Raw genomic sequence first — 12,848 nt, 5'->3', positions numbered from 1 at the left:
TCCGTAAAAAAAGAAAAAAACAAACAAACAAACAAACAAAAAGTTGCCTAATTGGCCTATAAAAATCAATCTATTTGTATCTTATTAATGGTGGCTTTAAATGGGTGATGATGGTCATGGAGTGTTGTGGGAGAATTGGAAAGGTAGGTGGGTGCTAAAGGATGCAACTGGGCTTCTTCCCTGACAGCATGTATACAGACAGGACTGTCACTGTAGCTCTCTAGAGGGCACACATGTCCTCTCAAGGAAGCTCAACCTTTGTCATTTCTCCTGGCAGGGGAGCTGACCACACTCACAGTCCTGGACCGGGAAAGGAAGGATGTATACAACCTTGTTGCTAAGGCAACAGATGGAGGGGGCCAATCATGCCAGGCAGAGGTGACTCTCCACATTGAGGATGTGAATGATAACGCCCCGAGGTTCTTCCCCAGTCACTGTGATGTGGCTGTCTTTGACAACACCACAGTTAAGACCCCTGTGGCTGTGGTCTTTGCCCGGGACCCTGACCAGGGTGAGTATGTGAAGGACTGGTGGCCACCTATTCTGGTGAGCCATCTCAAGACTAGGTCCAGCTAGGGTGAAGCATTGTCTCTGTTTCCTCTGGGGTGGACTCAGACTAAAACTCCTTGTTGAGTCTGCGGACACTCCCAAGTAGAAAGATCTGTGGACAGCTATACACCTGAGGCTGTGACAAGTGCCTTTAGTGGCATCTGAGGCAGGCACAAATCATTTTCCCTCTGCTGTTTAGACCTGAACAACCTTTACGTTGCCACTGAAGCACAAATGCCTTCCTTTCTCAAAGCCATTTTGAATACAGTTAATCAGAAATCTACAAAGAAGTCATTCAGTTCATTAATTTATATAAGAAAGAATTTTTTGGCCCTAAGTCCATTATGCTTATTAAAATCCTTTCAGCAAATTTTAGACAGTAAAATTGAAACAGTTTCAATATTTTACTTTTTTTTTAAGGTACCGAGGTTTGAACCTGTGGGCTAAGTAAGCTGTCTGCTACTGTAACGATTCCTTTTCTTGTTACTGTGACAATAACAGTGTATGGAAAGTACAGTTCATTTTGTCTGATGGGTTGAGAAGGGATAGATCCACCATGGCAGTAGGACATGTGGTGTGGCTTGTCACATTGTATCCACACTCAGGAAGTGGGACAAGGTTATAAAACCCTAAGATCCACCTCTAGTGACCTACTTCCTCTAGGGAACTCTACCTTCTAAACATTATACACCCTTCCAAAACAGCTCTACAAGCTGGATATCAAGTGTTCACACACACAAACCTATGGAAACCCTTTTCACATTCAAACCACAACCACTGAGCTATATCCTTAGCCCCAAAGCCTACAGTTCCTATTTCAATGATACTGTTTTTATTGTTTCTCTTCTGGGTGATATCCACAAAGTTTTTTAATCTGGTTTCTGTTGATGTAATTGGATTCCATGGACTGGGTGACTAGTGAGGAACAGGTAAGGTTCAGGACTAGAGAGACACTCATTTGGTAGAGGGCTTGCTGTCGAGCATGAAGACCTGAGTTCCATCCCCAGCACCCATGTATGAAAGCTTAGCATAACAGTGGGTGCTTGTAATGCAAATGGTGGCCAAGGGCAGGGGACAGGAAGATCCTGGGGCTTGCTGGCCAGCTGGCCTAACTGCTTCAGTGAGACCCAGACCAGTGAGAGACCCTGTCTCAGAAAAACATATGAATGGCTCCTGAGAAGTGACACCTAAGGTTGACTTCTAGCCTCCAGATGTGCATGCACATACATGCAGGCAGGCACACCTGCACACACAGAAATATGCACACACCAAAAAGAAAATAGAAGTTTATCTGGCTTGCAGTTATAGAAGTTGGGAAGTTAAAGAACATGGTACCAGCAGCTGGGGAGGGCTTCTGGTTGTATGATAATATAACAGAAGGCATTGTGGGGAGATCAAGGACACCTACAGTATCTTGGGTCTGTCTTCTTTTTTTAATTTAATTTAATTTATTTCATGTATGTGAGTACGCTGTTGCTATCTTCAGACAAACAAGAAGAGGACATTGGATCCCATTACAGATGGTTGTGAGCCACCATGTGGTTGCTGGGAATTGAACTCAGGACCTCTGGAAGAGCTCTTAACTTAACTTAAGAGTTAAGTGCTCTTAACTGCTGAGCCACCTCTCTAGCCCCTTGGGTCTGTCTTCCTCTTCCTATGAAGTCACTAATGCTAGCCCTGTAGCTCCACTTTCATGACCTTGTCTAGTATCAGTGACCTCCAGACATCAGCCACACATGAACTAGGGGCTGAGTTTTTAAAACATGAACTATGAAGGTCACATGCAAACCATAGCACACAGTGAATTAGATCCATTGTGGTCTGTTTGTTCCCTGTTGTAACAATTACAGCATCTGCCACCCTGAAACATACTAATGTGATCCATTTTCCTAAGTCAAACTTAACCATCGATCATTTGGGTAGGCTAAAACATGTTCTAAAGGTCGAAGGAACCAGATTAATTTGAGATGATGGCCATGATGATTATAAAATAGAATCATACTCTACCAGCAATGTAAATTGAACACCTTCTAGATCTTAGCTTGACATTGCAAGAGGCAAGATTTTTGAAGAAACAGCATTCTAGGGAGGGTGAACAGTCAATCTAAAGGCAGAGACGCTAGACCTGGGGAGCCTGTCACACACATTTATGTTCATGATATGGGTACACATATATGTGTAGAAACCAGAAGTCAATTTTGGGCATCATTCCTTGGGTGCCATCCATTTACTTTTTGAGACAGGGTCCCTTCGTTGGCATAGTCAGTCAGTCAGTCTAGGGTGGTTTGTCAGCAAGTCCCAGAGATCTGCCAGTCTCTCCCTTCCTGTGCTAAGATTAAGAGCACGCACCACCATGCCTTGCTTTCTGCATGCATTCTGGGGATCAAACTCAGGCCCCCAGGCTGGGGTGACAAGCACTTTGTCAAACAAGCCCCCTATCGGCCCTGTTTTCTTAACCTTTTACTTTGACATTAGTTATAGGCGCATAGGAAGTTGCCACCTAGTTTGTGAATGAGCCCATCAAACTCCTGAGAATGTTTTGTGAGGACTTAAAGTGGCTGCCTGAGATATTCTCATTTTTGGGCATACCCTGGGCACAGCAGTTTTTATGAGCCTGTCCCAAGCCCTGCTGTAGGATGTCCTCAGTGTGACTCTCACCCCTGGACTCCACAGGTGCCAACGCTCAGGTGGTGTACTCACTGACGGACTCTGCTGATGGCCAGTTCTCCATTGATGCCACCTCAGGAGTGATTCGCCTGGAGAAGCCTCTGCAGGTCAGAGCAAGCTCAGCTGTGGAGCTCACGGTCCGTGCCTCAGACCTAGGCACCCCAATACCACTGTCCACATTGGGCACTGTTACAGTCTCCGTAGTGGGCCTGGAGGACTACCTTCCCATCTTCCTGAACGCGGAGCACAGCACACAGGTGCCTGAGGATGCTCCAATAGACATGGAGGTGCTACACCTGGCTACCCTCACACGTCCCGGCTCAGAGAAGACTGGTTACCACATCACCGGAGGGAATGAGCAGGGGAAGTTCCGGCTGGATGCTCACACAGGTGAGATGGGCAAGGGCACCTCAGGCCTTCATTTGTGGGTTATACTAAGTTTATCACATACAGGGGAGCATCCGTCCACACAGCCCCTCCCTGTCCCCACATCCTTTGATTATATAGACACCTTCCTCAGTTCTTAAAAGACCCTTAACTGACTCCTTTATCCATGTGCACCTAGCTTATTCCTCCATATTTTCATCTAGAACTTCCTCCAGGATATCAGAGGTCCATCCACTTATCCCACTTGGTGGCTTCCTGGTCTCAGCACAGACCAAACTCCAGGAGGCTTGGCATGCCTCTCTTGGTCCTTGTACCAAATGCTTGCTGAAATCCAGTGTTCGGGTAGCACAGGACTCGCTGCCTATCTAAAACCACTCCCAGCCAAATTCCTAGCACCTCTGAATTTTCCATTACAATCATGAGGAAAAGCAGCACAATCCGCCTAACTGTGGAGCCTGAGCCATACCCACGGGGACTTGTGGAAGGATCCTACTGCTCCATCTCATGCAGTCTTCCCTGTAACCCAATGCACAGGAGCTCTCCCCCAAATCCTCAGGCCTCTGCCTTAATGTTCCAGCTGCTTTTCCACCATCACCCCTTCTCTCCTCAGGAATCCTGTATGTCAATGGGAGCCTGGACTTTGAGACAAACCCCAAGTACTTCCTGTCCATTGAATGCAGCCGGAAGAGCTCTTCCTCCCTCAGCGATGTGACCACCATCGTGATTAATGTCACCGATGTCAATGAACACCACCCCCGATTCACCCATGACCTGTACACTGTGAGGGTCTTAGAGAACGCCGTTGTGGGCGATGTCATCTTGACGGTAAAGACCCCAGCTTCACTCTTTGTGGGGTGAGGGCTTTGGCTCTTGCCTCACTCCCCTCATGGGTTCCCAGTCATCACAAGCATAGCTCAGCTTATCAAGCCGGCGTTTTGTAGACTTGACCATGACTTGCAGCTTCTCAACAAAACTGTGCCACATGTTAATATCAGAGTGATTCGGTGGGGTACAGCTCTGGCAATATTCAATAGGAGAGCAAACAGGAGGTTGATTCTAGACTTTGGACCAATGCCTCTAACAGAGAGTGCCATGGAGTGCCAGTGGGTGGGAAACAGGGACAAAGGGTGTGTCATATCATACTTCTTTGCATTTAAATGCACAGTTGCTCCCTCTTTCCATGAAGCATGCTCATATTGAGTTCTTCAGGATCCCTCTCCATCTCCCTTCTGGTCTCTCCCTCTGTATCCTTATGGATCCTGTGCCCCAAATGCATATCAAGATGTTCCTTTCTGAACACGCCTGTGGCTTCACCCTTCCTTGCACAGACCACGTCCTCTGCATGGAGTATTCTTTCTGTACCCAAACCCTTCCTCATCCTTCAAGGCCCTCTGAATCCTCTCCTACCCTTCCTGGAGCATCACTCCACTCTACTTCCATGAGTAGACTCCCATGATAGGACCACCATGATTAGAATCATATAATATCAGACACAACACTTTCTAAGGGTGTGTCATTTTATATGTTCCTCACACCCTGGCCTCCCAAGACCAACTCTGCTGTATCTTTTTTTTTTTTTTTTTTTTTTGGAGCTGGGGACCGAACCCAGGGCCTTGCGCTTGCTAGGCAAGTGCTCTACCACTGAGCTAAATCCCCAACCCCAACTCTGCTGTATCTTGTCACTGTGAGAAAACAGGTGAACAAGTGTATCTATGGCATACCAAGCTCACAAGAGGTTCTCTTGGGGTGGGGACTGCTGACTCAGTGGCAGTCATTCAGATATGAGCATAGCCATCGTCTCAGGGCTGCTATTCCTTTCTGGTCACTCTTGTGCCTGCATTCACGGTTTCTCCTCTCTACTGCAGGTGTCAGCATCTGATGACGATGGACCTGTTAATAGTGCCATTACCTATAGCCTGGTAGGAGGAAACCAGCTTGGACACTTCACCATCAACCCCAAGAAAGGGAAACTCCAGGTGGCCAAGGCACTGGACTGGGAACAGGTGAGCCTTGTTCAGGCTGAGCAGAAGTGCGGCCCTATGGCAGGTCCAGAAGGTAAAAGGCAAACACACCCTATACTAATGTCCAGAGAGTCCCCAGGATGATTCCTCTGTGAATTCTGAGATGAGAGATGGGCTGACAAGGGATCAATCCAATGATAGCTACCATGGACTGACATCAGGTACTGGCATCAGGCACTTAGCTAGTTGCTTTAGGTCCATCTCACCATTTGATGGGCACAGTCATCCTAGGAAGTACAACCTGATTTTACCTTCCCCCAGTTCAATCTGTTTCCCAAGGCCTCATATAAGGAGAGGCTGGGTTGCAAATACTCTCTTTCTGTCTGATTCTGGCGCCTCAGTGCCAGCGCTATGAGTGGGCCACGGGAGTAGGTAATACACCATGGGGCAGACACCGGGGGCCTCATCTCTAATTCTCCAGTGTGCATCTTGTCACAGACCCCCAGCTACTCCCTGAGGCTCCGAGCCACAGACAGTGGGCAGCCACCATTGCATGAGGACACAGAAGTGGCTGTTGAAGTGGTTGATGTTAATGACAACCCGCCCAGGTTCTTCCAGCTCAACTACAGCACTTCTGTCCAGGTAAGAACACCCTGAGCTCACCTTCCTCTTGTGTCCCTCTCAGTGGGAGGAGCTTCCCAGGGGTGTCAGCCCACCCAACCAGCTGTGATGATTCCTCTGCTGTCCCTAAAGGCAACACAGGGAACCAAAGAAGTGCTGGTGCTGGTGGGGGGAAGCTGTGGATTATGGGATTGAAAAGAATCCTAGTTAGGCATTCGTATGACACTCATTTTGTCGTATTTTGGATTCACCCCTGCCACTGAAGATGGGGTCCACATCAGAGATTTCAGACATGCAGGTACATGGAGGAAGAAAGGTGACATACTGCGTTAACTCTCATACGTAGAGTCCAGTTCTAAATATGTACATATATGTATATTTGTGTTCACATATATTTACACACACATTTATAAAAGCAGAAAGGACTATCTGGGGAGGAGGAAGACCAGAGAGATGGGGAAGGAAGGTGTAGTAAGAATTCTGGAGTTTTGGTTTAAAAAAAAAAAACAGAAATATAAGAATATGTTTTTGTTTTAATCCCAGGCATGGGGATACAGGGCCGCTTTGCAGCAGTAGAGTATAATTTGCGTTGTGCTCTAGCACAGGCATGGTTTTGCCAACTGCAGATAGTTTTTGCAACTGTGTGACATTCGGGGAAAATTCTGGGAAATTTTCAGAGGGTGTGTAAATGTTAGAGCCCCAATAGGTGGGTGGTTGTTGGTCGTGCTGTTAGTAGTCATGCTCAAAGAAGAAACAAGAAGAAATTAGATTCAAGAATCTCTCTCTCTCTCTCTCTCTCTCTCTCTCTCTCTCTCCTCTATCCCTTCTCTCCTATCTACTGATAGAGGATAAAGGGTGGGAAAAAGAATAACCCACAAGGTAACTAAGACAAGCTCTAGAAAGGACTAGAAGGGTAGTGAGGAGGTATAGAAAAATAAGGTCAAATTTTATGTGTGTGCATGTGTACACACATATACATATACATATACATATACACATACACACACACATACATATATAATGTCACAGTGAAACCCATCATTTTGTCTTCTAACTGAAAAAGTAATGATTACAACATGGATGTGCCATCACCATGCATCTGTGTGTGGATTCTAAGTACTAGCAACTATCAGCTGTGGGGGACAGCAATGGCCTCTTCTAAAGGATAGGGAGGGTTTGACCTTTGGTATAAGACTCCTTCTAAGACCCAGTACTGCACTCAGGGACACCGAGGAAGACTACCAGGCCAGCTTTCAGCCTGGGCCCTGTCTGTGGGCAGAGGGATAAACACCAGCCCCTAAAAAATAGGACCACAAAGGAGGGACTGGTGGGGCTGGGGCTCACACCACTCTCTGGCTTACTGTTGTTCTCCATCACAGGAGAACTCCCCCATTGGCATCAAAGTCCTGCAGCTGATCCTGGATGATCCTGACTCCCCACAGAATGGGCCTCCCTACTTCTTCCGGATCACTGAGGGGAACACTGGGTCTGTGTTCCGGGTGACTCCAGATGGCTGGCTGGTGACAGCTGCAAGCCTGAGCAAGAAGGCCCGGGAGTGGTATCAGCTTCACATCGAGGTGAGTACTGTGTGGGTCCAAGCTCGTGTGTATGGTGATAGCTGGGGGACAGGACGCCTGCTGGCAGACACCATGGTGGTGCTGTGAGGAAGAAGTATGCAGAGTGTATATGTGCCTGGCAGTGGATGGGTGTACGTGTGTGTCTGTACATCTGTGTGTACATGTATGTGTGTCTGTATGCCTCTGTGTGTCTGTCTGTATATGTGTCTGTGTGTGATGTGTCTATATGCTGTATGTCCATGTATGCATGTGTGTATCTATGTGTGTCTGTGTATTTATGTCTGTGTGTGCGTGTGTATGTGTATGCCTCTGCGTGTATGTATGTCTGTATATGTGTCTCTGTGTATGTGTGTGTATCTATGTCTGTTTGTATATATGTCTGTGTGTGCATATCTGTATGTCAGTGTGTGCATGTGTGTGTCTGTGTGTCTGTTTATATACGTCTGTATGTCTGTTTGTGCATGTGGGTGCTTATCTGTATGTCAGTGTATGTGTCTGTTGTGTATACATGTGCTTAACTATTCATGTGTGTGTACATGCATTTGGAGGCCTGAGGACAACCTTAGCAGGGGATGTGAAGGGGATAGCTCCTTTTCTTACGGCATTCCATTCTGAGTATGAAGATAAACAATGAGTAGATAAAGAGGGAGTCACACCTTATGACTTGAGATAGGTAAATAAAGTAATGAGAGACTCAAGGCAGGGGACACTCATATTTGTCACTTCAGTGACATCTGGGTGGAGACCTGTGGGGGCCTGGAGGACAGTGGTCAGGAGAGCACTCCAGACAGGAAGAATAACATAGACAAGGACTTGAGTTGGATAAGAGTGTAGAGTGACCTGTGACTGGAAAATAGAAAGTAATGTAGGGAAGGAAATCGAAGTCTAAAGCTGGTCAATCATCATGGGGCAGGAGGATTGCTCGTTGTATGGTGCTCTCCATTTCAACTGGCTGGCACAGGTGGGACAGGTGGGACAGTCGGACCTCTCACAGTTCTCGGGGCTGAGGCTGAGATCAGAATGAAAGTGTGGGCAGACCCCGGTGAGGGACCTTTTCCCATCCAGCAGGCCAGGGCTGACTGCTTACAAGGGCACTGGGGTCCTGTGGCCAGAAATAGTGGAACAGTCTCATAAATCCTTGTACCAGGGAAGCTGAGGCAGGAGGATTATCAGTATGAGGTCAATCTAGGCCAGAAAGCAACTTCCAGGATAGACGGGTTACATGTGAAGATCATGTCTTAAAACAAAGCAAAGGGGTTGCACACACCTGCAATCCCAAGACTCGGGAGGCTGAGGTGGCAGGATTGTACGTTTGAGGCAAGCCTGAGCTACATAGCTAGATCTTGTCTAATAAAATAAAAGGCTGTTTTCTTTAGGGCAATAATTGTCATCATGAAGACTCCACCACTCTGCTCTTATTTCCCAAAAGGCTTCACTTACAAACATTGGGGATTTTGTTTTAACATTTGAATTTTGTACAGACAGAAGTGCTAAGCATCAGTGACAACTGATCCACCCCAGAGGACACACTAAGCCAGCCTGAGCCAGCCAGGCTGAACAATCACCCTAGGTTTTTATATTTGTTTATATCCTTGTTTCGATCCCCTGGAGCTGGAGTTATAAGCAGTGGTGAGACTCCCATTGTGGGTGTTGAGAAGACAGCTTGCCACAAGCACTCGTAAGCGCTGGGTTACCCTCCAGCCCTGACCCTCTTATCTAAGGAGGTCACTCCATCCTTGTTTAAAGCCTTCGTGAGTTTCTCACAGCTGTGCCACAGCCTTGTGCTCCTTCCTCAGCCCAGTGTGGAGGCCAGCCCAGACGCTCCTGCATTTGCTCCAGTGTCTTCCTGTTTAATCGAGCGGTCCACTTCTTCCAGGACCTCTTGCACCCCAGGACCCCTTACCTGTTCTTCCTTCTCCAGAGAGGCCTTCTTTCCCACCTGACCTAAGTCCGTCCCTCACCTTGTCTTCTTGTCTTTTTATTTTCTTCACTTTGTCCAAACTGGTAACCTCTTGCATGCTTGGTAACTCACCCTGCCTGTCCCCTGACCACAACAGAGGGCCCAACCGCAGAAAGCTCTCAACTCGTCCAGAAAATGGCTTCACACTCCCACTCTAATCACGTAGGAAGGGGAGTCCCAGAGGGGCTCTTCCTCAGCAGAGTCACAGTCATGGAGGGGTGTGAAGACTGCTGGGAAGTACCCGCCAACTTGCCAGAATCTGGAGGCAGAGAGTTGGGGTAGAGGGCTCGGCAGGGAAGAGGTCTAACAGATTCACCTGTGCTGGAGAGCTGACTCAGTCAGCATACTCGTGTACACACAAATGTGTGCATATGTGTGCCTGCACACGCATGGAAGTTTGTTTGGAGGGATTGAGGAAGCGGCTCGGGGCCCGCTGTTGGATACCAATGCTGTGTGTCTTACCCACAGGTGTCAGACAGTGGCCTCCCGCCCTTATCATCTTCCACATTGGTCAGAGTACAAGTCACGGAGCAGAGCCGCTACCCGCCCTCTACACTCCCACTGGAAATCTCCATCACAAAGGGGGAGGAGGAATTTCAGGGTGGCATGATAGGTAAAATCCATGCCACAGACCGAGACCCACAGGACACGCTGACCTACAGCCTGGAGCAGGAGGGAGGCCTGGACAGGTACTTCACAGTGGGTGCATCCGATGGCAAAATTATTGCCTCTCAAGGACTGCCTCATGGCCGATACTCGTTCAATGTCACAGTCAGTGATGGGACCTTCACCACCACCACTGGGGTCCATGTCCACGTGTGGCACATGGAGCCGGAGGTTCCGCAGCAAGCTGTGTGGCTGGGCTTCCACCAGCTCACTCCCGAGGAGCTCGTGAGTGACCACTGGCGCAACCTGCAGAGATTCCTCAGCAACCTCCTGGACGTCAAACGAGCCAACATCCACTTGGCCAGCCTGCAGCCTGCGGAGGTCACAGCTGGGGTGGATGTACTCCTGGTCTTCGAGAGGCATTCTGGGACCTCCTATGATCTCCAGGAGCTGGCGTCTGCCATAGCCCACTCAGTCAGAGAGATAGAACACTCAGTAGGAATTCAGATGAGGTCAGCTCTGCCCGTGGTTCCGTGCCAAGGGCAAAGCTGCCAGGATCAAACCTGCCAAGAGACAGTGTCTCTGGAGCCCAGGGTTGGACCCTCTTACAGCACAGCCAGGCTCAGTATCCTGACACCACGACATCACCTGGGGAGAAACTGCTCCTGCAATGGTAAGAACTGGGGATGGATTGCTGGGCCCTGGCTACCTGCACTACCCTCATGGGCGTCATGTTTGGGAAGTTCCCTGTGTGCCCAAGGAGAAGGCAGGCCTCTGAGTTGCTGAATCTCAGTCAACTGCAGAACCCTCTTCAGTTCTACCTCCCGTCTCCTGGTGATAGCCAAAATACATGGGTAGTGCCGGACTTAAAACTTGGCTTCCACAGCTCATTAGCTGACTTTTCTTTCTTCATGGTGGAAGCTCACGGTTCCTGACCCTCAGGCTGGGAGTGATTCTGTGGAACCTGTACATGTAGAATCTGTACATGTAGAATGACAGCCCAGATCCCTTGGTGGCTCTGGAAATGTGACCCACCCAGTCCCAGTCTGGACTCTTTGTGTATCAGATGTGGGAAGTGACCTGTTTGCCACCCAAAGGTTGAATGAGACAAAGTCGGTCTGAGGGATTTGTGACATCTCAGGGCAGTGACACCTCGGGTTCATTTGCAGGTACCACCTTGAGGTTCAGTGGTCAGAGCTACGTGCGGTATAGGCCCCTAGAGGCTCAGAACTGGCAGATCCATTTCTACCTGAAAACTCTCCAGCCATGGGCCCTTCTAATGTTCACCAATGAAACAGCCTCTATTTCCTTGAAGGTAAGGTGACTCCTACCTGAGTGGCTTCCACAGGCACCCCAGATTAAGGAGACGAGGGGTGCAGGGAGGATGTCTGAGCCAATTCCTGGCAAGAATCCCCTTATGCTTTTCAAGGACACAAGACTTCTACCTGGAGATACATAACCCAGGACACTCAGGGGTGAGGCTGTTTGCTCTGTGAGATGAGAAATTTCTGGAAGATTGGGAAAAGGATGTGAGCCCACACAATCCTGGCACTATAAGAATGGTGTGTGTGTGTGTGTGTGTGTGTGTGTGTGTGTGTGTGTGTGTGTGTACATGTGTGTTTGTGTGTGTGGTGTGTGTGTGTGGTGTGTGTGTGTTTGTGTGTGTGGTATGTGTGTGTGTACATGTGTGTTTGTGTGTGTGGTGTGTGTGTGTGTGGTGTGTGTATGTGTGTTTGTGTGTGTGGTATGTGGTGTGTGTGTGTGTGGTGTGTGTGTGTGGTGTGTGTGTGTGTTTGTGTGTGTGGTATGTGTGTTTATGTGTATGTATGTGTGTGTGATGAGAAATTTCTGGAAGATTGGGAAAAGGATGTGAGCCCATACAATCCTGGCACTATAAGAATGGTGTGTGTGTGTGTGTGTGTGTGTGTGTGTGTGTACATGTGTGTTTGTGTGTGTGGTGTGTGTGTGTGGTGTGTGTGTGTTTGTGTGTGTGGTATGTGTGTGTGTGTACATGTGTGTTTGTGTGTGTGGTGTGTGTGTGTGTGGTGTGTGTATGTGTGTTTGTGTGTGTGGTATGTGGTGTGTGTGTGTGTGGTGTGTGTGTGTGGTGTGTGTGTGTGTTTGTGTGTGTGGTATGTGTGTTTATGTGTATGTATGTGTGTGTACTTGTGTGTGGTATGTGTGCTTGTGTGTATGTATATGTGTGTGTGTGGTGTGTGTGTGTGTGGTGTGTATGTGTGTGTGTTGTATATGTGTTGTGTGTGTGTGAATGTGTGTGTGTGTTTGTATGTGTTGTGTGTGTATGTGTGTGGTGTGTGTGTGTGTGTGTGTGTGTGTGTGTGTGTGTGTGTAGGGGTAGCTTCTTCTGGGAGTACTTAGAGGACAAACCCAAGACAAAGCCTCATGGAGCCACAAGGAAAACATATTCACTATTGCTCAGTCTCTTAAGGCTTCATATTATGTCCCATGAAACTCATCTGCCACTTGGTCATGTCGCACCCACAGTCAGGAAGCAGAGAG

The 12,848-nt window shown here is 48.2% G+C and overlaps 1 protein-coding gene across 3 annotated transcripts in view; it reads left to right on the top strand.

The window, feature by feature from the left end:
* The window catches only part of Fat2 (FAT atypical cadherin 2), a 92,263-nt gene that overhangs the window by 69,372 nt on the left and 10,043 nt on the right, over positions 1-12,848 (top strand). For all 3 annotated transcript variants that reach the window (XM_039086801.2, XM_039086802.2, NM_022954.1), the window contains 8 exon segments: positions 278-511; positions 3,223-3,606; positions 4,214-4,428; positions 5,469-5,606; positions 6,063-6,206; positions 7,565-7,762; positions 10,191-11,001; positions 11,498-11,643. In XM_039086801.2, the coding sequence (XP_038942729.1) occupies positions 278-511; positions 3,223-3,606; positions 4,214-4,428; positions 5,469-5,606; positions 6,063-6,206; positions 7,565-7,762; positions 10,191-11,001; positions 11,498-11,643 (2,270 nt within the window).

This window comes from Rattus norvegicus, chromosome 10 (assembly GCF_036323735.1).
Source record: "Rattus norvegicus strain BN/NHsdMcwi chromosome 10, GRCr8, whole genome shotgun sequence".
Taxonomy (NCBI): Eukaryota; Metazoa; Chordata; class Mammalia; order Rodentia; family Muridae; genus Rattus; species Rattus norvegicus.
Note: the sequence above shows the minus strand (reverse complement) of the source record. Positions and strands in the feature narration are given on the sequence as shown.